At 44.6% G+C, this 24,617-nt stretch overlaps 1 protein-coding gene across 1 annotated transcript in view; it reads left to right on the top strand.

Annotated features, from left to right (window-relative positions):
* Window positions 1–24,617, top strand: part of SMAD3 (SMAD family member 3) — a 78,238-nt gene that overhangs the window by 31,464 nt on the left and 22,157 nt on the right. The window contains exon 2 of the mRNA XM_062583492.1: window positions 23,965–24,158. Coding sequence (XP_062439476.1) covers window positions 23,965–24,158 — 194 coding nt within the window. The remainder of the gene's footprint in view (window positions 1–23,964; window positions 24,159–24,617) is intronic.

Here is a 24,617-nt window from a genome sequence, read left to right as displayed (position 1 = left end):
GAGAGGAGACTCTTACACAGTGAGCTAGGAGATGGAAGCTGGATATCTGACACCGATTGCACTGTTCGTAGCTCTAGGCCTCAGTCCCTGCTGAAAAGGGGATTAATGGAAGCAAGAACGTTCAGTGTAAAGCTGTACAGTGTGAAGTTGTAGGGGAATTTGTGTCCTGCATAATTCTTGCCTCTGGGCAATGAAGCAATCCAGCCAACATTAAGAATTCAATCAAGGAGGTTTAAAAAAATCACACAATTCACAAAATAAGCTAAGTTTTACTGTTGAGTAGCATGCCTTAGGAGGCATATTCTTCAGGACATCTGGAAAGAATGCAAGTAAAATTTTGTATTAGTTATAAGCGTAAAATAATTTATAATGGTAAAAAAAAAGGCATTCTCTTTCTAATTCAACTGCATCAGCAGTAATGCTTTTGCTGAAGATGTGATTACAAAATTCGCACTTTTTAGTTCACTTTGTGCCAAAGAAGGGTATCAGGCCTAGACTGGCAAAAACAAAAGACAAAGAAATTGAGGTTTCCCATTTTGAGAGATTTTATTCAGGAGTTAGACCTGTGCAAAACAGAGCTGTGCAATGATGAGATGTTCTACCACATGCAAAGCTGCAGTGTGTGTGTGTGCACGTGTGTGCTTTGTCAGCAGAAATAAGTTTGAGAAATACCTTGCTGGGGAAAAGAAAGTCACTAAATTCTGTATGGGATTACTGCCAACTTGAAATATGTTTTTGTGCTTGCTTGCCTACCAGCATATATCTCACAAAGCCTATATGTTGGTAATAAGTGTAGTTAGATCATTCTTAAGAGCAGAAGGATTTGATTGCAGAAACAGAAACAAAACATGGGTAAGAAATCATGGTAGAAAGAACAAGGGAGAGTAAAAAATGTCTTCGTATATTATTTTAACCAGTAACACCCCACGCGAAGGAGAACTTTTCCTTCAGCAATGCAGTTCCCACAAGGAGTAGTGAGTACGTGCTGCCCACAAATTTGACAAGGTCAAAGCATCCATTTTGAGCGAGGTTTATTTTTTTTGGCAATATAGGTTGCTTTTACTTTGTGCTCTTTGGGGGGTCATTGTTGGGAAGTGTGCATTTTTCATCAGCAAAGAACGTACACTTTGATATTTTGGCATTTTGCCACCTGTTAGTACCAGTTCAGCTAATGGTAAAATCGTTCTCTGTTGGTCACCCCACATACTCACTCATCTTGTTTCGGTCTGATAAGTCTACAATGAAATGCAATCAAAAAGCACTTCACAATGTAAATTAAACAAACAAAACCCAACAATGGCTATTTTTAAAGTGTATTATCTCTCTACGTAGCATGCAGCAAATCTTCCCATGAGAGAATACTAGACATTGACCTGAAAAAAAGACAAATATCACACAGAACCTACAGCAGATGAACAGTGTGAAGTCTTAGGATATCTCCTGAAATTGCACAGCCAGTCTGGAGGCTCATTTTTCCCCCTTGAGTCGCTCTGCCTAAAGGCCATGCTCTGTAGCCTTGGTTTTCAAGAGTCCATATCCGCCACATTATTATAGCACCTATGTAGAGCTTACAGTCAGTGCTTGCTATGACTTAAGTGACACTTGTTTATTATTGGCATTAAAAATGCACTAATTATTCCACCCCAAAAGTTGAGGTTCAAGCAGTAAGCAACACAGGTGAGGGGTGCGCCAAGCAGTAGTTCAAAGATAAAATGCATTTCATGCAGAGCCTGTGTGCATGCACACGTGCCAGCAGCGAGGTTGGTGACCTGCTTCCTGGTCACAACAAGAAGTGTGCAACCAGGCCAGCCTTCCTGGCTGTGAGCTTGCTGTGCAAAGTGCCTCTGATCTGTTTGTCGATGCAACTCATTTGTTGCCGGTCGGGTGGTCGCAGAACCTGCTTTCCCAGCGTTGATGGGCATCTTTCTCCCTTCGTCCTTTGTGCTGGCACAGTTGCATTACCGCCTCTTGAAAACAACCCGTTGTGCTTCTCGCCTTCCTGTCTCTGCTACTTTTTGCCTTTTTCTGTTTCTAAATTTTGTATTAGAAGGCTTGATGGGTTCAGTTCAGGGAACCCTGTACTTTTTTGAGGATTGATTTCTTTTTCTGGGGACAAACTATGACGAGCTGCCATGTTGTTCTCAAGCTGCTGCTGCTGGTGGCACAGGGTGGTGGTGGCCTCCCTGCTACCCCAGCACCTGCCAGGGCTGGTCATGGGGCCTCAGCTCCCTGCACGCTCTTCGGCATACGTTGCTTTAGCCCATTGCTGCTTCATATGGAAAAATGGGAATCTGCGGCTGGCCATCAGGATGTTTTGAGTTTTCATTCTACCTCTGCTGTATCACAGTAATCTTGGCCTAATGAATCTAGTCAGAGAAAAAAGTAGTTGTTATCAGCTTCTTGAGAAATATTTCCGCCTCTGTAAGTGGAAATTTTGAGATGATCAGAGCCTGTTACCTTTTGTGCTCTTGATGGAAGCCAAAACACTGATTTAATGGGATTTTTTTTCAATGCAGAAATGAACATAGCTGCAAGTATAAGTTTTATGAAGCCTTGTTATTCTACATTCAGGAAGCTAGACTTTTGGAGTTTTTTTTTAATTTAAAAAAAAGAAAATTAGTTTGTGATTAATTAGCAGGGGATGAATATGTATCAGTGTTCAGATGTTTGAACTGGAAGTTCTTTATATGACTATATAAGCTTGGATGTGCTAGTGTTTTTAAAATACTAAGAACCATTGAAAATGTATGTTTTAAACTTTTTTGAAGGCAGCTTTCTGTATTAAGCAGACTGAACTGAGGACTGGTGATGTCACTTCCCTCAAACTTGCTGCAAAACTTGCCTATAAAAGCATAACGTTAGGAAAAACCACACAAAATGAGAGAAGCAAAGGCGTGTGCCCGAGGAATAATATCATCAAAAGTGGGTACCAGCGGCACGCTTGCACCAGTCTTGCAATACCACCTGGACAGGGTCCGGGCGCCGTTTCCTTAAAGAGATGTTTCAAATCTGCCCTCCCTCCCGAAGCCTGCTTCGAGGTCCTGATGAGAAAACAGCCGTGTTGTAAAACAAAATGTTCCACCGGGAGCAAGCTGGCAGGACCGCTGCGTGCTTTCTTTGAAAGGTCTGCCGACTAAAAGGTGCTTTTGATTTGCGCTCTCTGTGAGCTCCTTCAGCCGGTTTTCTTTAAGGGCTTCCCTTAGTGTTCTTCTCAGTTACATGCCCTTCTCAGACGGGGCTTGAAGCAATGCTAGGAGGTTAACGTGGTCACGCCAGATACATTAAGACCTGCCAGGAATGCTATTCTTGAGCAGTAATGCACGTGGAAGGGCCTGGCATTTTTACTGTGAAAGAAGCCCTATGTATACAGTAACTGTGTTTTTCTTCTTTTTTTTTTCCCCCATCTTTTTTTTGTGTGTGTGTAGGACGGTAATGGAGTTGAAATAACATATGTTGCTGAATTTGTCCACACATCTTGTAAACATTGTGTAAAATGTAAGTCAAAGTGCTTTCACGTAATGACAAATACAAAGTAGAACAAAATAATCTTAAAGAAAGAACTTCGATAGATGCTTCTGTGCAGCAGTCTGCTCCTCTATCTACACTTTCCCCAAAATATCAGGCAGGTCGTTTTTAGAATGATATGATAGAAATAACCTTACGCATTTCCTGCAGTCTGCTATGTTGAGTTCGAGCCTGAGCACACTTTGGGATTTCTTTATTCAAGCTGAAATATGAGCGCAGGTGGGTGTGGGAAGCCTGGGCCAGGGCTGCTTAAATAGGTGTGCAATCAAATTAAGTCCACTGAAGCATGAGAACGAGTGGCCTGGCCTGGGCATTTGTTGAGCAGCTCCTATAGAGCACAGCAAGCCTCATCTTTTCTTACTGTAGATTTTTTTTGTAGTGATTTACACCATCAAAGCTCATCTAACCGCAAAGCTGCACAGCTACTATTGCACTGGCTGACCCAGGCACTGAAGAGTTGTGGCACCAGTTGTGGGCCAGCGCTCGCGCCCCGCGCGGGCTGGAGCTGGCTGCCAGAACACTCCCAGAGCGGTCCCAGCCTGCGGACCGGAGACTTCCAGCTGCATGTGCCCAAGTGCCCCCCTTATGCCATTGGGAGGGAGCTGGTGTAGGGTTGGCTGATCTTTGCTGAGATATCCCTGGTGGAGGAGTCACTAACCGGCTTCCTGCGCTGCTTTACAGCCTCAGCTGGTTGAGCTGTGTGGAAGCACAGGACGGGGCTGAGCGTTTTGTCCGCTTTGCGTGGTGGCCGCACCTAGTGTGGAGCAGTGCAAAGCCAAAGGGTCTTCTGACTGACGTAAGGTCGTAGGATTTGACCCAAAGCATGAAGCTGTTCCAGGCACTGGTGAGAGATGGAGCCTTCTGGGCGAAGAAAACGCGGGAGGCCTGCTGGCTAAGAAATCCTGTGCAGAGTACCAGAGACGGGAGCAATATTAACCCTGAGTCAGTGTGAATAACAGAATTGGCCTTTCACGTATGCTGGTGTAACTTCATCATTTAGCTTTAGGGGAGAGGCTTTTGAAGTTACCTTTTCCATTCAGTGAAGCTTGGCTTTCTTTTTCTTTTTTTTTTCCCCAACTGTTCCAAGAAAGAAAATGAAATGTTGACTTTAAGCACCTCAGTTAAATACTCAGAAGCTGTGAAAGTGCATACTTCATAGGGGAAAGTTCTGTTTTTAATGCAGTAGTTTGTATTTATAGGAAAGATAAACCAAGTCTGAAGTAACATTTCTCTAAGCCTTTTTTGGTAGAATTTCATCAGTGGTTTAAGCAACTGTAACTGATTCCAAGAACACTTCAAAGCGAGCACTTCTCATTGGCCACTTGCAAAATCACCTTCGGAGACTGAGTCTCTGGAAATGCATTTATTCATAGAATGTGTCTTGCATTAGTTCTCAGTTGGCCAATAAAATTATTTAAGGCATGTCTGAGGCAGCTACTAAAAAGAATCTTAAAAGGCATTACTGTTCTCGTGAAGATGATGCAATACGTTTGTGCTATTATCAGTCACAAAATAAAATTTAATACATTCAAACAAATTAGTTCTGAAGGGATTTGATTAATGCAGAGCTTCAAATGAAAAGTTGCTTGGAGCAAAGGCGCACCTTTCTTAATTCATTGAGCATGACAGCTGCGTTAGGTAACAGCAGAGCCATTCCCCCGCCTCGGCCCCCGGTTGCTTATCCCAGGTTTGCGTGCAGTGAGGAGGAAGTGACACACGATATTCCATGGTGATTTTCCTCATCTCACAACCAGGACTGCAATTGTCAAATCTTTACAGCAGGAAGCACAATATTAAATATGTTGGCTTTTTTTGGCTAGGAGTTTAGAGCAGAGTGGGGGGGAATACTGACTTGAAACCCACATGCATGCTTGTTGCCTTCAGGTGTATTAGATGTGTTGCCTGTTGGGGTTGAAATAACATGTGCTCCGAGGCAAATATATTGAAGGCCTTCTGCAGTTTTTTGAGTACTTAATTGTCTGAGCATACAGGAGTGTTTTAAAGTCTCTCATGTCCAAACCAAGCGAAGCATTTAAATGCTTGATCCATCCATCTCCCTTTTGCAGAGCACTTTAAGTGTGTGCTTAGGTTTAAGCACAGACTTAAATTAATGGAGGTGACGAACAAACTCTAGTAAATGGTTAAATGTAATGCTGATGGGGTGCTTTTGGAGTGCCAGCTTAGGTAACGATGACTTGTTTGCTGGGATCCACGAGCTCTCTCCTCACATGAGCAGGTGAGGACGGCAGCGCTGCAGACAGGATGCAGGTGGCTGGCGAGCTCTGCGCCCGGTCGTGACGAGCGGTGCGCTGCCCTCCGGGCTTCGCAGCCCTCCGGAGAGCGTGTCGTGGTCGGCAGAAAACAACTGAGAAGCCAGTTACGAGGAGGGACGCTCCTGCCGGCCCCACACCTGACCCAGCCACCGGATGCACCTTGGCTTGTGAGTCAGGGCTGTAGCGCCAGGCAGAGCCGTGGCCACGTAAGGACTCCCCTGCTGCTGGCACGCGCTTGGGCCTTTCTCCAGCCTCCCCCGCTTTTTTTTTTTTTTTTTTTAATTGCTATTTTGACAGCTGAAGGATTTGACTCGGGAAAGTCCAGTGCAGCCTTTATGCACCATTTCTATACGACTGCTGTCCGTTGAGAAATAAATGCTTTTACAGCTAAACATTATTAACGCACAAACGCGCTGCTGTGAGGCTCGGGCGCTGGTCCTGCCCGCAGAGCCACGCGCAGCCCTCCCGCTCCTCCCGCACGGCAAACGTGCGGGCGTCTTGTGTAAGCAAACGTGCGCTGCTGTGGTATGCAGGCATACCACGTAGCCATCAGCGGCTTCTGGGGGCAAGTCATGTATAAGTTATGTTTTCATCTTCTCTGTAGCGTGCATCCAGGAATGCCGCATGGCCTCAGTGCCTGCTGCGGCAGTCTGTGCTGCTTTCGTATTATACCAAAGCTACTTGATAGTAGTTGTCTGAACAGCCAGAGCTTTTAGGAATGGATTTTTTTTTTTTTTTTTTTTTTTTTATCATACCGTGAATTTCTTGTATGTGGGAGTGCGTGGTTCTCTTGGAGCTTCAAAACTGGAGACCAACCTTGTCTTCACTAAAAACAGGAACAATACGAAAAGAAAGATTTAAAAAAAAAAATAAGAGCCATGAGAATTTATTAAGGGTGATCTGCAGAGGAAAGTGAAAAGGATGCTCTTGCTGCTGAGGTACATACTTCCCCATAGCCGCCGCCTCCTGTTACTACTCTCTGCCTTTAAGAGACATATATGATTTTAGCTTTGTGCATGTTGTCCTCTCTTTCTTTCCTTCTTGTAGGAAGAAACAAAACGCTTCCTAGATTTGCCTACTTGGATTTTATCACGTGTTTTGAAAGCAAAATTGGATTAATTGCTGGAAGAAAAATGTAGTGGTGATTTTCTTAATTTCTTCTCCCTGTCAAGTCACTTGAACATTCTGGTGTACAACAACGGCTCCTGGGAAGAGTGCTCTCCTGTGCACCTGGCTTGTTTCTCTGCTACATCCTGTTGGAAATAGGAATCCTGTTCTCCTTGGGCCAGGGGCTTTCTCTTTTACACTGGTTGTATATTAGCCTTGATACACTTGATTGGGGTTTAGCAGTACTACCATAAAACAATTAGTATCCTCAAAAGCCAGAGATTTCGATGCCTGCGGTGGAATTCACCGAGTGCGCTGCACGTGCAAACGAGCGGCAATGCCGCTTCGGCGCGTACCTTCCTGAAGGCTCCCTAACCTTGCAGGGTTTGGAAAGCTGCTGCTCGTGGTTGCCTGTACCGTTTGGCTCCCATCCTTGTGGGATTTAACTTCTGCAAGGTGTTCCCAGTTCCCGTGCGTACTCCTGCGAGAGAGACCTATCGTGATTTCACAGATGAGTGCTGAGGCCAAAAGGCGTGATTTCAGCAAAAATAAAACGCCAAAATAAAAAATGCCTGGTAACAGAGTTTCCTCCTTCCACGCCTGCTCCCCGGCTGGCGCGGCGGGGTGGCCGACGTGCTCCCAGGAAGCCCCTCGCTCCTCCGGTGCGGAGCGGGACGTCTGGGGCGAGGGGCCGCAGTTCGGTGTGAACTACTGGCCTGCTTTCGGTACGGGTGGCCTGATCTGTACAATAGTGCCAATACGCGCCGCGGTGTTTACAGAGTAAAGACAGGATGTGCGCTGGCCTGTCTCAGGGCATTATCTACTCATGTTACGTTTTTAGGCTCTTGCTTCTATGACAAAATATTCTGTGACAGTATATTTGACTGCAAGCCTTTGAAGGTCTGTTTTTGCCTCATGTACGCGTTCCCGTTGTTTGGGATTCAGCCAGCGGTTAAGCAGTACCGCCACATTTTACATGTCATATCTATGATGTTTATAGAAGCAGACTTTGTGTTGCTTTCAGTAAAACCATGGGTCCCGCCTTAAAAAGGTTGAGTTTGTGGCAAGCCGACTGCTGGTCTGTTCTTTGTGCCAAACAACTTGTGGCAAACGTTGTGAGAGCAATAGGATGTGTGCATGGTGCTGCTAATTATAATAAACGTGAGTCTGGAGTGGCTGCTCTTGGAGGCTGCCCCCCAAAATTTGTCCTACAAACGAGCCCATGTTCCTAGCTGGAGAAAGACCTATGCAGCAATCCCGCGTTCCTGCGGCAAGGCAGGAACCAAGGCTGCTGTTGCAAGTGCTGGAACTGAAATCTGAGCAAGTAGTGCTCGGAGGAGGAGGACTGGTCGCTTCTCATTTGAAGAGCTGGGCCAGAATTGTGGAACTTTCCACCAGCAGAGAGAAAACTGATTCTCTGAGCTCAGCAGATTCAAAGCCTAAATGCAAAACTCATCTTTTCCTTATTTTTTTTCATAAGCACACAATGGATAAAAATAAAATCCTAAGAGCTAATCCAGTTAAGCATTTTCTTGATGGCTAAGAAGAAAGACAGAAAGAACAATAAACACTTTGTTTCTCTTTTGCAATATCTGTTCAGTGGTCAGATATCACAGAGGTAAAGAGGTCGTGTAAACAGAGATAATTGGGAGCTGGATATACTGCATTACTGGTCTGGATGGGCAGCTGAGATTTTGGTGGGGACAGAATGAGCACAAAGCAGTGTGGGCATGATGACTTAGATGACTGAAAGAAGACAGATCCTCTCTTTTGGGCTCATCTATAAATCAATTACCATTTGTTCCTTATTAATAATTTAGCTGCCAAGAATGTGCTTATTGCTTTAGAAAGGGGAAAAAATATAGACTGTCCATGTACTGAATAGCTGGCAGACTAAAAGATACAAGACAGCACACATGGGAATATCCAGAGAAAATTGTAACCATTGACTGTATTAATTACTTTCATATTTTTTGTAGCACCTCCTCCATGGAAGCCTTTTCTCTGCTTGCATCCTGCTGTTAGTGTGTGGTGCACATGATTCAACTGGCACTGCGGAGAAATGAGACAGTGAAGGGTCATCCAGTTGACTGGGGTTGGAAGGTTTTTCTGTATTCCAGCGTGATGCTGAAAGCAGGAGCAGGGGCTGGGGTGGGCAGTGAAGAAGGAACAACAAGGGAGTGCGTGGTGGGTATCCCGACAGGCGAGGGATCTGGAGTGGGGTAGGATTTGCATTTGGGATGAGCACTCAGACATGGGATGGAAAGAGTGCTAGAGTGTCCTAAGGACAAGGCTCTGGGATGCTCAAACTTAATACCTCACAGAAGATACCAGACAGATTAAGAGAGGAGTGTGATTGATGGGTCTGAATGATAATTTTAGCAGCTGTGTTTTTTTGATGAGTTGGAGGAACAAGTTATTAATCTGATGCCCCAGAAAGGGGGAAGAGATTAGATGGGATGACATAGGGGTAGGCAAGTTGTTTTAGCTGATAACAAAGATCTACCCCTGCTTCCTTTTTCTATTTTCTGAAATACTGTGCAGAAAAAGGTATCAAGGAATAAGTAGTGAACTAAGCAGAGAGTAAACTATTTGGGAGGCTCCTGGTGGTGGTGTGGAACAGCAGTTGTGGGAGGTGAAGAGTTTACTAGAGGGAGGTTTAACATCTCCCAGCCCTACTCATAACCATTCGAACATTGTGATCTTTTCTATGCTGGGGTTATAATAGTTTTTATTACACTGAGATTTAAGTCCAAACGGGCAGATATGCAGTCTTCCTGATACAGAGGAATTATTTATCTGCTTTAAATATCTGTCCTTACTGTAGATTCCTCGTATAGCAAAATTTTACAATGGAGCCCTCGAGAGCTCAACAGGTGCAGAGGTTTTGCTTGGTCTAATCAGGTTAGAAGTCCTAGGTAGCTTTGGGCGAGAACGCTCACAGTTTTTTGCCTGATAATCCCAAAGCCTGTTACGGAGTTGAAGAGGGATTCTTGCTGTTTCAGCAGTGGGAGAATGGCAGTGCAGAGGGTTGTAGGATTCTGTGTGTCGCTGGTATGCTGCAGGTCCATGACGGGATGGGGATGAGGTCTGGGTTTTCTGCCTCCAGTTGCAGGTAGTGTCCTTGCTGTTGAAGCAGCCACACTCAGCAGCATAGCCATGGCTCATTCAAGGTAAGGCTCAGCACATGACTGAAGCTAATGAGCATGGCAGGATGCAGCAAGGCCTGGAGTGCTGCCAGGCTTCTCTGTGAGCAGCAAAGCCCACTGGTCTCATGTCCTGCCCTTCTGAACACTGCTTTTGGGGTGCCTCTGGTCCCCTGGCCCACTGGGACTGCTGTTTCCCTGGAAGCAGCTAAGAGCAATTTCAGAAAGTTTATCTGGGCAAATGATGTTGTCCAAAGTTTGGGAATGGGATAAGGCAAACGGAGAGGAGTTGGACTTACTAGTGTTTAATGTCTCATTGAGAGAGGGAGTTGGATCCTGTTACATACAGAGCAGACAGTTGATGCAGACTCTTAGTAAATAGACTTCGTGCTGGGAGGAGGAGGTGCAATTGGTCATTGCCCGTGTGTATTTTAGAGCCATCAAGTTTGTTTCATGGAGTTGTTTTTTGAGGATGGAGTGGGTGTGTGGACCAAAGGCTTAGTCACGAGGGGAGGGGAAAGAAAACTGTCTTGACTTGTGAAATCAAATATTTGTGACTTACCCCATTGTTTTCCTATCTCCGTACAGCTGAGGTCCGTGTTCACTCGGTGCAGGAATGGGCAGTGGTGTTAGATCTGTGTGCCGCTGGTATTCCTCTTTGTACCTCTCAGGTGTTCAGAGGGTATTGCCAGCTCTGTGCACACATGCTCGTGTGCTATCTCGCTTGTGTCTTAGACAGCCCAGTAAGTATTTAGGGAAGGTGTAGGTAGTGAGACATCTCCCATCGAACAAAACCTGGAGGGTGCTTAAAAATGTGTGGATGATTCACTAGAAGGCACTCAGCTCTCTGAGTCACTCTGAACCAGAGACCTAGCAAGTGCATTATGCCGAAGGAGAGACATAAAAAGAAGGCCATAATTGACTGTTACCTTTATATGCCTCATTGTGTTGCTTCAGAGAAGCCGGGTGGTGTTCCTGGGTCTCCTGTCTGCCTTCGCTCTTGAGTAATTATTATGGCTTGCCTCTCAAGTTTCCCTCGAGCTTTGATTTGGAGCGGTGAGGGTCTTCGCCTTGAACGTGGAAGGGCTCTGCAGTCTTGGTATGAGCCCTTAAGCAGCATTTTAGTGTTTCTCTCTTGGTGCATCACAAAGACAGACCGATCTGTTGGTACGCCTGCATGGTTTTGAAAACACTTTAGGATTTGAAGAACTGAAAGTTGTTTCATCTTCTGTGGATTCCCCTTTCAGGTCACAGCAGAGGGACAGTGGTCTGCTGCCGTAGACCACAAGAGCGTTTTCCTGTGAGTAAAAGAGCTCCGAGTCTTTATCTAGCGTTAACACTCAGGCCAATACCCTGAAGGCTGCCAGAAAGCAAGGCAATGTGAGGCCTGGAGAAGAGGTCTCCGTGGTTACGGTATGGGGGGACCGAAGAAGAGGAGAGCTGTGCTCCAGAACAGCTTTGCTCGCCCCTGTCGTGGGTCTGCCACGACTGCGCGCAGCGATGCAGCTGGGTCGTTGCGTGGCTGGCGTTAACGGCGCCGGGCAAGAGGAGCCAGGGAGAAAACAAGAAAAACCTCTCGTTTCTGGAGTTGTCCTGGTCGTTTTCCCGGTCTGCCGTCAGGCTGGCAGCGCTGCTGTCGCCCCGGCCCCGCCGCCCAGGCAGCGGCGCTCGCTCCCCTCCGTCGCCCTGCGCTCCCAGCGTTTTGCCGAGGACCGCGTGAAGTTGGCATGAAAATCAAAAGCGGCTTTAAAATGCGCTCTGCCTTTTTCAAGTACAAGCTAATAATTACCTGCAAGTCTGCTTCCCTCCTTGTTCCTCCTGTCCTAGGCAAGCTCTCGATCTGGGTTAGGATTCGTGGTTCAGCATTTGCCCAGTGAGGTTCCCAGGGCTTGGCTATTTTGTATTCTTCTTAGTCTGGAGAGGGAAGGGAGAGAGGACGACAGGAAAGCTACTGAAAGTGTCTCTGTTACTTAAATGTGACTTTTGATGCAGCTGACATTTTCAGCTGATTTTTATGGACACCTCATGGAAAACTTTTGAAAAACGTTTTATTTAAGAACAGTTCTGTCTCCGGTGGTGGTTGGAGGGTAGCTTGTTTTGGTGTTGTTTTTTACCCTGGGCTGTTCTTTAATTACTTTTTACCTCAAGTTTTTATTACTACTAACATTTACATGAAAATAAGATGTTTGTTTACATTGATTTCAGCTTTTCTGGCTACTTGCTTTTTCCTGCTCCTTTTCATGTGACACCAGCTGGATTTCCATGCGAGCAATAGTAATGATAAAGCCTTAACAGGAAAGGTACTGTGCACGCACATGCTGGAGATCCTGTCTGGATGATAAGAATGACTCTAGCGTGATACTGATACGTGTTTTATAGAGCTGTTATTCATGCCCCTGCACTGCTCTCCCACACATCCTGCATTAGTCAGAGTTAGGCATTGAAATCGTGCATCCTTGCACCCAGCCGTGGCACCAGGGCAGAGCTGGTGCCGTTTAGGGCAGGGGACGACGCAGGATAGAAGACATCTGTGCCGCTCTTCTTCAAACAGCGAGCGTGCGGATCTCGATATCCCATCAAGAAACGGCTCACCTCCGACTAGAGAAAGGAGCGATATGCAAAAATCTGATTTTGTTGTGCAAGGGAATTCCTTATGCTTTGCAGAGGGGGGGAGGTAGTGAGTTTTTGCTTGCTTTCTCCCCCTCCTCCCAGAGTACTTTTGAGGGAAAAACGTAAGTATTTTTAATGTAATTGTAGTTCAGGAAAGCAGAATTGGGCTTCCACGAGCAGAGTAATTACCGTAACCAGAGTAGTGATGTGAGTGGCAGATCTACAGTGCTACTAGGCTGCAAGGAGTGTGGAAAAAAAATGAACTTTTAACTGATCTGTAGATTTGCTAGAAGATAGGAAGCTTTCAGGTAGACTATATACGCAGCTTCCTTTTTTGCTGGTAAGAGTTTTTGGTGGAAAAAAGTATTTCGGCTGAATCATTTTTCCCCCTATCTGGTACAAATAACCCTGTCTACTTGTGTGGAAACAGAGGTCCTCCAAATAAAACCAGCGGCCCGAAGGTCCCTAACACCACCTCCTGTCTTCCCCACCCTCCTCAGACGTGCTGTAAAACCTGATTATGAGAGGGAGAAGTTTACAAAGTCATTCCCCCCCCCCCCGCCAACACGCATGAACTCTTGCAGAGGCTTGCGTCTCCGATTTCACTAGTAATTACAGACGTAAGAAAGCATAAAATATTAACTTCTGTGGGCTTTTAATGAGGCATTCCGTCTTAAATCTGCAGCGTTCCCCTAAGACAGCACGCTTCTCTAGGTTTCCGTTTGAAGCTGGATTCCTCCTGCCTTGCTGGTGACTCATAATTAAGGAAGTCAGAGCTGTAAAATTAACGCGGCCCTCTCCCACTACCCTTTTCACCTCGCTCTCGCGGCGCGGCGCGCACCTTGGTTACCTCCTCGCGGAAGCTGCCCGCTGGCTCTCGTAGCGGAGGCAGCTCTTTGTCACCGGCTTTGTGAGAGCGGGGAGGAAAGTCTGTGAGAACCTACCCCGTGATGAAATGCGCAGGCTACACATGGGAAATGAGTCATGGCGAACTGATTCATTAACAACTTGCGGGATGCCAGAGTGGGTCGGAGGCTGGGAAAGCTCGGTTGGAAAAGAGAGTTAGTTATTTGGGAGAATGGGAGAGGTGGAAGACTAAGAAACCCAGGCTTTGCAAAGCAAGCTGCGTTTTGCTTAAAGTTGTTCAGCTTTCTTAAAGGGCAGGTCCTCACCGGGAGCTGTCGGAGCACACGTGTAGCTGCTTTTGAGCAGATCCCGAAGGACGTCGCGGGGCAGGGATTTGGAGGAGTTCAATGGATGTATGGGCATTCCTGGGACCAAGTCTCCTTATTTGTGGTATGCTGTTAATGAGTACTGGTTGTGCAAATAATTATATATTGCAGTTGCTGTTGAACCGGCAGTATAATGCAGAACAAGTGAAACTAATGGAAGACCTTAAAAGAAATCATTCGCCTGTGTCTTAAGCACCTGAGTTGCTTTTGAAAATGGGAGATGGGCATCCTGGAAAATTTTACCCTCGATCTAGTTATCCAGGCGGGGGAGGTACACACACAGATGTCACATCTTGAAATAGCTGCTTTTCAAATTACAGGAAAAGCAGCAACATTTTCACTATATAATAAAGAAAATAACAGCAATGAACCTCAAGTAGCCTCAAACTATTCCAAGCAAGATAATTGGAGGCTGTAGCACAGCATATTTTTAGTTATATCTGCTATAAAGTAAACACGTTCTTTGCTCGGGACCACCAAAAATGTTTCCATAAGAAACGTTGGCTATATCCCAACTTGATAGAATGCACAAACATTTATGTGAGAAGTCAGTTCCGACTCTTGGTATTTGTATGGAGTTTCTGTTGAAGGCACAGGCCATTGTGTATGTTGTGAAGGAGAGTCCAAAGTCTTAAAACTGTCATTTTTCAGCACTGATGATGATAATCATTCTTGCTAGTGTTAGCAGCCAATATATTTGGGGCAAAAATTCTTGCCGTAAGACTTCCATCAAAATGCTGTGCAGTGCATTAGTTTCTGGTCTCCCTCAGCATTTAGGAAGCTTATTCATTCCTTAGTTCTCTTGCTCTGGTTTTCTTTGGGCTATAGCCACAGCTGGTGTTAATTTTCAAAGCTCTCCTGATTTCAGTGAAACTATGAAGATTTTTTTTTTTGCATAAAGTATCAAGAAGATGCATTTTGAGGCTATGTATTAGATGTGGATCGGTATAAGCATAGTGAAAGCTTACAGAGTAAATGATTTCTACAGCGTTTTTTTTTTTTTCTTACTGATTGATAGGAAAACTGTGTGGCCCAGTTATTCGGTCTTTCTTGAAATACTTCTGTTTTGAATGCACTGTGTCTTGTGGAAGATACTCTGAATCTCTTTGGTATTTCCATACATCCATTTTCTCCTTATGAAACTCCTCTTCACATACAAATACACAGACCCATCAGTATGCCTGGAATCTCCAAGAGAGGAAGCTGCTAGTTCGGCTTGGATGAGTGTGTTGCTTTTTGGATTTCGTGATTACAGCTAGACACAGGATTCTGGGAAGTAATGACGAGCTCATATGATAAATGGCTTTCCAAAAAGGCACGCTCCTTTTGAGAGGCTGAGCTTCTTGCTGTGTCTGTTTCTTCCTCCCCCAGGCCCCTTAGGGCTCAAGCACAAATAAATTTAGATGAGTCTGACACAGATTTGGGAAAATAAACTGAGCTGAAATAAATAAAAAGACCAATGCTGCTTAGAAAAAGTGGATTTAAAGTTTAGAAGAGTTATAAAAGCCATGCTGGAAGTTGCATTTGCTCCACAAAAGATAGAAAAAAGGCTTGGAAGTGATACCTTCAGAAACACTTCTGGCCTCAGATTCTACTTACATCCCTTATTTCTCAATTTCTATTCATGATAAATTATTAGTAGTAAATTAATGAAGCTTACCCTATGTACCTCTTGCAATAATAACTAGGATAGTTAGTTTTTCTGTTAGCTTGCTTTGCTGACAGGAGTGGATTTCCCTGGAGGGAGGGTACCATCAGCAGCACATGGTCATCTTTTAACTGTATGATTTCTGTTGCAGTTATTGGAAATGGTGCGTCTTCAGTACTGTGTGCTGCTTGGGAATTCATTCCCTTCCTTTTAAAATGCAATAGTAGAAATAGATGTCTTTTTTGAGAACTGCCATCCACTCTGCAAGGCCAGGTGCAAGTGGGCAAGTGAAGACGGCAGGAATATTGGGTTGCATATTAGGGAGTTCAGAACTGAGTTCATGGTAAGTTAAGCCTTAATCAACCTTTAAGATGTATTATGGCATTTCTGGGGGTAGGGAGGGATGTAGGAAGTGCACAGTTGGGCCTCTGAAGTACCTGTCAACAGTACTACAGGCTAGCAAAAAAAGGAGGAGGTGAAAGAGAGATGTAGGTGCATATAATAAGAAAACACCTAAAAACAAAATAAAAGGAGCTGCATTTGATAGCCAATCCACAATTTTTGTAACTGAGGCATAAGCAAGTGAAGTGGAGTGCACAACAGAGAGATTTGTGAAAAATAGAGAGGAAAAAGTAGTCATAGTACGATATTACATGGCAAAGCAAGATCTATCCGTAGCTTTAAAGAAATCTAGATGGAAATAAGCCGTTAGGTGGATGCCCGCATGGAATAGAAGCAGGCACGGCTCAGAGCAGAGCGCTGCGGAGTGCAGGGCAAGTAGAAGGAGACTTTGAAGAAGCAACAATGGACAGACAGTTTATGGTAAACCAATAAAATGTACTTATGTCTGAATCTGAAATTAGACTCTGAAAAATACGGTCTCAAGGCACCTGCTAAAGAGCTTAGCATTACTGGAATCTTAATAAATGACTCATGCTGTCATAATCTGATCCTGACATCAACTCTGTGTGCTGTATTTCTGCAGCTTTTCAGTGGGGGAAGGGGAAGTCTGCAAAACTGTAGTAAAGACTGAGATGTGAATAGGCAGTAAAAAGCATGCACAAGACATATTGATAATTTCTATATTGTCAGCTACTTTGCAAACCCCGAACACATGACACTTGAGGAGAAGAATAATGCAGCATCAGAAGAAACGGGATTTGCCCTGTACCTTTAAAATCTGTGCCTGACACTGCAAGCTGTAGGTTGCAGCAGTCTCTGTTCAAGACTTCGTGGCCAGCAGCTGCATGGAGCTGTGCCACCCACTGGCTGCGATCCTGTGCTTACCTGTAAGTACACGTGCAGCGGTCCACCCAAAGGGTGGATATACCTGGGCACGCGTTCCCATGCTTTGCCCATCGCTTCCTCCTCGTGACTTCGCTGCGCTGCTTCTGCTGCTATTAGCAACTCACCGAGAAGGTTAGAGACATCTGAAGCTAGCCGCTGTCTGCAAGCGCAGTGGAGATATGTTTCTCCTAAATCCAAAGGAGAGCCACAGTGGGAAGAATAAGCAGTATGGATGAGAGTTGCCAGTACAAAATAGCTGTGATCTTTGATAGCATTAAGGGGGTAATGAGCTCCTTTTTCCTAATGTTGGCGCTGATGCAATTTTTTGTTTTGTTTTGGGAGAGTCATTTAACTTCGTTGCTTTGGGTATAGTAAAAGCTTACCCTCTCTGTGGAGATGTGTTGCAGATTAAAGAGATGTTTGTTAATTCTTTCTCTATATATTGAAGTGCTAGATTAGAGATACTGATTATTAGGTTCCTCTATGACAATGTGATAACATGCCTTGCAAACCTCAGTTGGACACAGTTGCTCCTATTTCTAGAATGATAGTTAAAACTGTACCAAAAATTGGAACGTTTAGTGATGCTGAGCAAATTGCGGGGAAAGGGACGGCAATGGATCAGCCTTTGAATTACTAATGTGCTGCATGGGTCATTTTTTTTATTCAGTGTTGTTCATTTGGCCAGTAGTCAGGGAAAGTTGAGATTTTATCCAACTTTTCAGTGAAGCCCTGTGGATATTTCAGTTCTCTGCACACAAAAGCCAGATTTTTGCTACATGAATAAATGCTCACTTTCCTGGTGTAGACCAGATGCAAGGCCAGTAAGGAACTACTTATCGTGTTTTGTACTTAACAGAAAATCACAGCCTGTGGCCATAATTCTTAGTAACAGAGCGTTTTTAGAGCGTACTGGCAAGTTATTTGTCATGGATTTAAAAAACAGCTTCTACTCATAGTTCTTAATAAAAATAATAAAATAAAACACTCTTGGAAATGTGTAACTTTCTCTCTTCCTGATCGTCTTTCTCTTTTCCTTAGCCATTTTTTTGCACATACTGTTGTTTACTCTTCAGGTTTGTATGTAGGTATGTGTGGTGGTGGTAGTGGGCTTTTTTTGGTTTTTTGGGGGGGGAAGGGATGTTGCTTGTTTTTAAAGAGCACTGAGGCATTTGCTCTCATGGAAGGTCAATGGCAGGATATAAAACTGATGGGCTTTGCAAACAGGAGTGTGTATATGTGAACAGCAAGGAGAGAGAATGTAGTGGAAATGATTTTCTGACAGTAAATTTTAAGATTTCCAACCCAGGCAAGAATCCCTCTAATATCTTAATGCTTATTCTTTTGCATAATTTGTACTATTGAATTCAACCAATTTCAACTTTTAAAGGGAATGAGAGGAAGGAAGAGGTTGAATAACTGTCTGAAAGAAAGAAAGCTGCAAAGATGCCCAGTGAGGAAAATGAGAAATAACAAGGGCCCATTTTTCTGAATTTTTTTTCATCCTTTCCTGATTCAGGATCTTACAAATTAAATCAAGGTTTAAAAAAATACAACCATAATAAGACATAGAAGTCAAATTCCTGTTACACAATGTAATGTTCTCCTATTTACTTCTCTTCTTTTTTCAGGCAGTTACAGTAGGTAGTTAAAAATGTTTACTTCAGTGTTTCTGTCCTTTTTTTTTTTTTTTTTTTTTTCCTCCCAACCCCTTCTCTATTTTTGCTATTAAAAGGCCGGCTAACATGGGTGACACTGTTGTGGGTGTTTACTACAGGCCGCCTGATCAGGAAGAGGAAGTCAGTGAGGCCTTCTGTAGACAGCTGGAAGTAGCCTTATGATCACGGGCCCTGGTTATCACGGGGGACTTCAACCACCCTGATATCTGCTGGAAGGACAACACAGCTGGCAAAAACAGTCCAGGAGGTTCCTGCAAAGCACTGATGATAAGTTCTTGACACAGGTGGTGGAGGAGCCAAGGAAGAAAGGTGTACTGCTGGACCTTGTACTAACAAACAAGGAAGGACTGATTGGAGGTATAGAGGTTGGGGGCAGCCTTGGCTGCAGTGACCATGAGGTGGAGGAGTTCAGGATCCTGCGTTCAGGATCCCTTCCAGGGCAGTAAATAGGATCACAACCCTGGACTTCAGGAGAGCGAACTTTGGCCTCTTCAGGGAGCTACTTTGAGAAATCCCATGGGTTAGGGCCCTAGAAGGAAGGGGAGGACCAAAAGAGCTGGTTAATGTTCAAACATCACTTCCACCAAGCTCAAAATCAGTGCATCCCCATGAGTAAGAAGTCAGGCAAAGGGGGACCTGCATGAGTGAGCAAGGAGCTCTTGGCAAAACTCAAACAGAAGAAGGAAGTATACAGAATGTGGAAGAAAGGACAGATCACTTGGGAGGAATATAGGAACATTGTCAGAATATGCAGGGATATGAAGAGGAAGGCTAAGGCCTGCTTGGAATTAAATCTGTCAGCGGATGTCAAGGACAAGAAGAAGAACTTCTTCAAATACATCAGTAGCAAAAGAATGACTGGTGAAAATGTGGACCTGCTGCTGCATGGGATAGATGGCCTAGTGCTGAAGGATACAGAGAAGGCAGAGTTACTGAATGCCTTCTTTGCTTCAGTCTTTACTGCTAAGGCCAGGCCTCAGGCATCCCAGAGCCTGGGGACAAGACAGAGAGTCTGGAGAAGGAGGAACTTTCCCTTCGTCAAGGAGGATTGGGTTAAAGATCGTATAGGTAAACTTGAGATGCACAAATTCTTGGGCTCCTATGGGATACACCCACGAGTGTCAAGGGAGCTGGTGCATGTTGTCTCTAAGACACTCCATCATCTTTGAAAGGTCACGGAGAACAGGAGAGGTACCTGAAGCCTAGAAGAAAGCCAATATCACTCTAGTCTTCAAGAAAGGCAAGGAGGAGGACCCAGGAAACTAGAGGCCAGTTAGCCTCACCTCAATCCCTGGAAAAGTGATGGAACACCTTATCTTGCATGTAGTCTGTAAGCATGTGGAGGAAAAGAAGGTGATTAGGAGTAGTCAGCAAGGAGTCACTAAGGGGAAGTAATGCTAAAACAATCTGATAGCCTTCTATGATGGAATGACTGGCTGGGTAGATGAAGGGGGAGAGCAGTGGATGTTGTCTGCCTTGACTTCAGCAAGACTTTCAGCACAGTCTCCCACAACCTCCTCATAGGCAGGCTCAGAAAGTGTGAGTTAGATGAGCGGACAGTGAGGTGGATTGAGAACTGGCAGAAAGGCAGAGCTCAGAGAGTTATGATCAGTGGCACAAAGTCTAGTTGGAGGCCTGTAGCTAGCGGTGTCCCCCAGGGGTCCATACAGGGTCCAGTCTTGTTCAACTTACTCATCAAGTTTGCTGATGATACAAAGTGGAAGGAGTGGCTGATACACCAGAAGGCTGTGCTGCCACTCAGAGGGACCTGGATGGCTCTGTATAGAAAGGACAGAAAGGATCCTCATGAAGTTCAACAAAGGTGAATGCAGGGTCCTGCACCTAGAGAGGAATAACCCCATGCACTGGTACAGGCTGGAGGCTTGCCTTTTGGAAAGCAGCTCTGCAGGGAAGGATCTGGGAGTCCTGGTGAACAAGTTAACCATGAGCCAGCAACATACCCTTGTGCCAAGAAGGCCAATGGCATCCTGGGGTGCATTAGGAAGAGTGTTGACAGCAGGTCGAGGGAGGTGATCCTCGTCCTCTACTCAGCGCTGATGAGGCCACATATGGAGTACTGTGTCCAGTTCTGGGCTGCTCAGTACGAGAGACATGGAGCTACTGGAGAGAGTCCAGTGTAGACAATGAAGATGATTAGGGGACTGGAGCACCTCTCATGAGGAAAGGCTGCGAGAGCTGGGCCGCTTTAGCCTAGAGAAGAGACGACTGAGGGGGGATCTTATCAATGTGTAGAAGTATCTGAAGGAAGGGTATCAAGGGGATGGGGCCAGACTCTTTTTAGTGGTGGCCAGCAATAGGACAAGAAGCAACAGGCACAAACTGAAACACAGGAAGTTTCATCCGAACACGAAGAAAAGCTACTTTTCTGTGAGGGTGACAGAGCTCGGGAACAGGTTGCCCGGAGAGGTTGTGGAATCTCCTTCTCCAGAGATATTCAAAACCCATCGGGATGCGATCTTATGCAATGTGCTTTAGGTGACCCTGCTTGAGCAGGGGAGTTGGATTAAAGGATCTCCAGAAGTCTCTTCCAACCTGTGAAAAGTCATTCTTGTCCCTTGTTCTTTGAGCAGCAATAGTCTGGATAGTTTGGAGCAGCAATTTCTTGTGTTAAACTTTCCCATCTCTGGTAAATGGCTTATAACAACATAAAACTATGAATCAGTCCTGAAGATGGTCAGCCTAAGATATTTTTTGTAACTATGGCTGCTGTGGAGGTATCCTGAGTGTGTCTTAGGCTTTGTGCAGTTAAATTACTTGACAGTATTCTTGGGGTCTTGGTCTTTCTTTTCTTGTTCAGTATTTTTTTTAATCTCTGATTTTAACTGGCCCTAGCTATGGAGTAACCTTACCGTGGAGGCTTTTCTTGATCTTCTCACCATAACCCTCAAACCTTTGACTGACTTTCTGGGCATCTTTTGCCACACATGGAGTCTTCCAGGCCATATCATACATGCGGGTTGTGAGTGTGCAGCCATTATCTTTATTGCTAATGCCACAGTGGTGGCAGGATGACCATGCCAGTGAGCACCAGGGTGCTCTCCAGTGCCCACCCGCACCCAGGCAGGCTGCTGTCCAAGGGTCCTCAGCCAAGGGGGAAGCGTCAGCTTGCTGTTCCCCTCAAAGGTCTCATCCTTGACACTGCCAAGCTGCTGTGTTCTTCCTCTTTGCTTCTTCTCAGAGGGTTTTTCTGTCTTGTCACATCAGTACTTAATTTTTCTGAATCATTGCTGATTTCAGTTCTTTGCTTCAAACAGTTACTAACTGATGTCAGCAATGTCACTGTGTTCTGGCTTTGTTTTTACATTTTTGTCTTGTGTGGCTTCATAGCCTACATGCTCTCACGCTCACAGGCGGTGATAACTACAGCTCATCATATTTCCCTTAGTAAAAAGATTTGTGGATCACAATATTTTCACATTCTTATCCTGCAAACCCAGGGTATGTGCTAGTTGTGAAAGGTGCCCTAGAACACTCTCTGGCAGTGAGAGTCTCGGTCACCCACTCGAGCGATAAACGCTGAGCATCAACACCAAAAAGAAGAGTTCTTCACCGCCTTTGCTGTTTAACTCCACATAGCAGAGTGGGGATGCTTTACATGCACAGCTGCGTTTGACTGGAAGGAAGGAAGGGATACAGTTTCCCACCAAAATAAATAGATACTTGGAATGATCTCTCTGAATTGTCTCTTTTCTCCTATTCCCTCACCTACATGCAGCATGTCCTTCAAAGTGAGCAAAGTTGTTTGAAAGGGGAACAGAAAAACACTCTTGTTTTATTCCTTGTTTAAGTATGCAGGCCTAACCTCTTTTTGTTAAATTTAGTGAATAAGCCTCAATATGAAAATTATTCATACATTTGGTACATATATTTTTAGGTTTGTCCACATTGGCAAGTATTGGAGTCAGATAAGTCCTGTCTTGGTTCTGTCAAAGTCACTACCAAGACTCTCAACCACCACAGAAGAACAGCTTTAGGCACTTGTGTCCTCCTTGCAAGCCTGTCACCTGGAAAGCCTGGTTCCTGCTTTATGGTCCCAAGAAGGAGCTTGGCGTGGGAGCACCCTTGAAAACATGCCAGAGACTCAACAGTTTGCTCACCCCTTTGCAGAAAAGTCTGAAGTGTGGGATATACCAGAGCTCTGTTTTTGCATGTAGAGAATGCGTGACCCATAAATAACAGAGGCAAAATATAAAGAAATACATGCATACTATAAATAATAACTGTGGGTGTTACACATATTTCAGGGCTGTAATACACTTGCAGCTTTTAGATATTTTTTGTAACCTGCACCAACAAGTCCCTTGGTGATGGCAGAGATTCCTTATATGCTTTACGTGTACAGTTATTTGGCGTGTGGCTGTCTTCCTGCTCCCCTAAATCAAGTGCTTGTCTGTAATAGCTTGTATCGGTAGGATTTGCCAACCTCTTTGTTGTAAGAATGTTTGCAAGAGGTGTGCACTTTGCTGAGCTCTGCCAGGGGAGCTTTTGGGAAAAGTCTCTTAGAGCAGCCAAGACTAGCGTTAGGAATATTTGAATAATTGCTTGCGTGTTTTGGCTTGGTTTGATTTGGTTTTTCTAGATTAGTTGCCAACACAAAGAACCAAGGAAAATAATTCTGAACAAAATTTCATTTTTCTTTTTTTTTCCTTGACAAATGAGAAAATATGTATTTTGTTTTACCAACCCCCTGAAATGTTTCGTTTCAGTCATTAAGAAAAGCAAGGAAGGCAAAGGGGTAGACTTTGAAGAAATTGCCTGGGGGCAGTTCCCCTTCAGCAGCTCAGGGACTGGAGCCCTCAGAGGGTGGAAGAGGCCCTTGTTCCGATTCTGTTCTCTGCTGGAGATGGTTTGAACCCATTTGTCTTGCTTCCCAGGAAGGTCTGCTAGGAACAGGTTATTCTGAGGCAAGGATAGGATTAGGTAGAAGATGAGTTTTTGTTTTTATAGATTGGAGAAGACACAAGTCGAAGAGATGTAAAAAGAAAAGCAAGCAATGCAGAAAAAGTCTTTTTGGTTTCCAGCTGCAATATGGAAAATGAAACTGGAGAATTTGCTTGTTTTAAACTTTTATGTACACTATTTAAAGAGAGTATCCATACGTGAGTTTGGGATGATTATATAGAAAAAATTTCAAAATAGAAATTAATGTCTTTTTGTATTTTAAAATCCTGTTTTATTAACACATAGTTTAAGATGTAATTCCTTATTTCCTGACCTGACAGCTTGGACCTGAATGCCTCCTTGCTGTCACGTTGCATCAGAGTCTTGTCAACTAGCAGCCTTTTGGCTGGGCAGCTGGTGCTTTGAGCCTCCCACTGGGGCCTGCCATCCTCACATTAGGTTATTCTGTGCAGCATGTGGTGGGATGTGGTCAGTACTATGTGTATATTAATGCTAGCCTGTATTACTGTTATTATCTTTTTGTTCTGAATGCAGATCATTAGATGGCCGGCTGCAAGTCTCTCACCGAAAAGGTCTTCCCCATGTGATCTACTGCCGCCTGTGGCGGTGGCCAGACCTTCATAGCCACCATGAGCTGCGTGCCATGGAGATGTGCGAGTATGCCTTTAACATGAAGAAGGATGAAGTCTGTGTGAACCCCTATCATTACCAAAGAGTGGAAACCCCAGGTACTGCAGACCCTATGCGCAGATACCGCAGCTGCTCAGTGCCAGCAGAAGGAATTTATAAGTGGGTTTCAGAATGGAATAAAGCAGCAGGGGTGGGGTTTTAAAACCTAACTGTATCTATTATTCATGGCAGTCTCTTACTATATGCAGTAGAATAATTTATGAATCTGCACTGAGGGGGAGGGGGAACATCACTGAAAAATCAATAAGACCCAAGGTAGTGTTATTGCCAAGTTGCTAATGTAGCATTGTGTGAACACAAGCAAACTTGCATACGTAGCAGATAAAAGTACAGACTTTGGCAGTGTTTTAGGTCTCCCTAATTGTTGATATTAAATTAATGCTAAGCTTACTGTTAAGTTGAAGTATTTCTGCTAATAGCTCCCAGCACATTTGAGCTTCCTGTTCTAAAGTTGTCCTCCTTCCTTTGAAAGAGTCTTTCGTCTGTAACTGTAGATA

Source organism: Rhea pennata, chromosome 10 (assembly GCF_028389875.1).
Source record: "Rhea pennata isolate bPtePen1 chromosome 10, bPtePen1.pri, whole genome shotgun sequence".
In the NCBI taxonomy this organism is placed as follows: Eukaryota; Metazoa; Chordata; class Aves; order Rheiformes; family Rheidae; genus Rhea; species Rhea pennata.
Note: the sequence above shows the minus strand (reverse complement) of the source record. Positions and strands in the feature narration are given on the sequence as shown.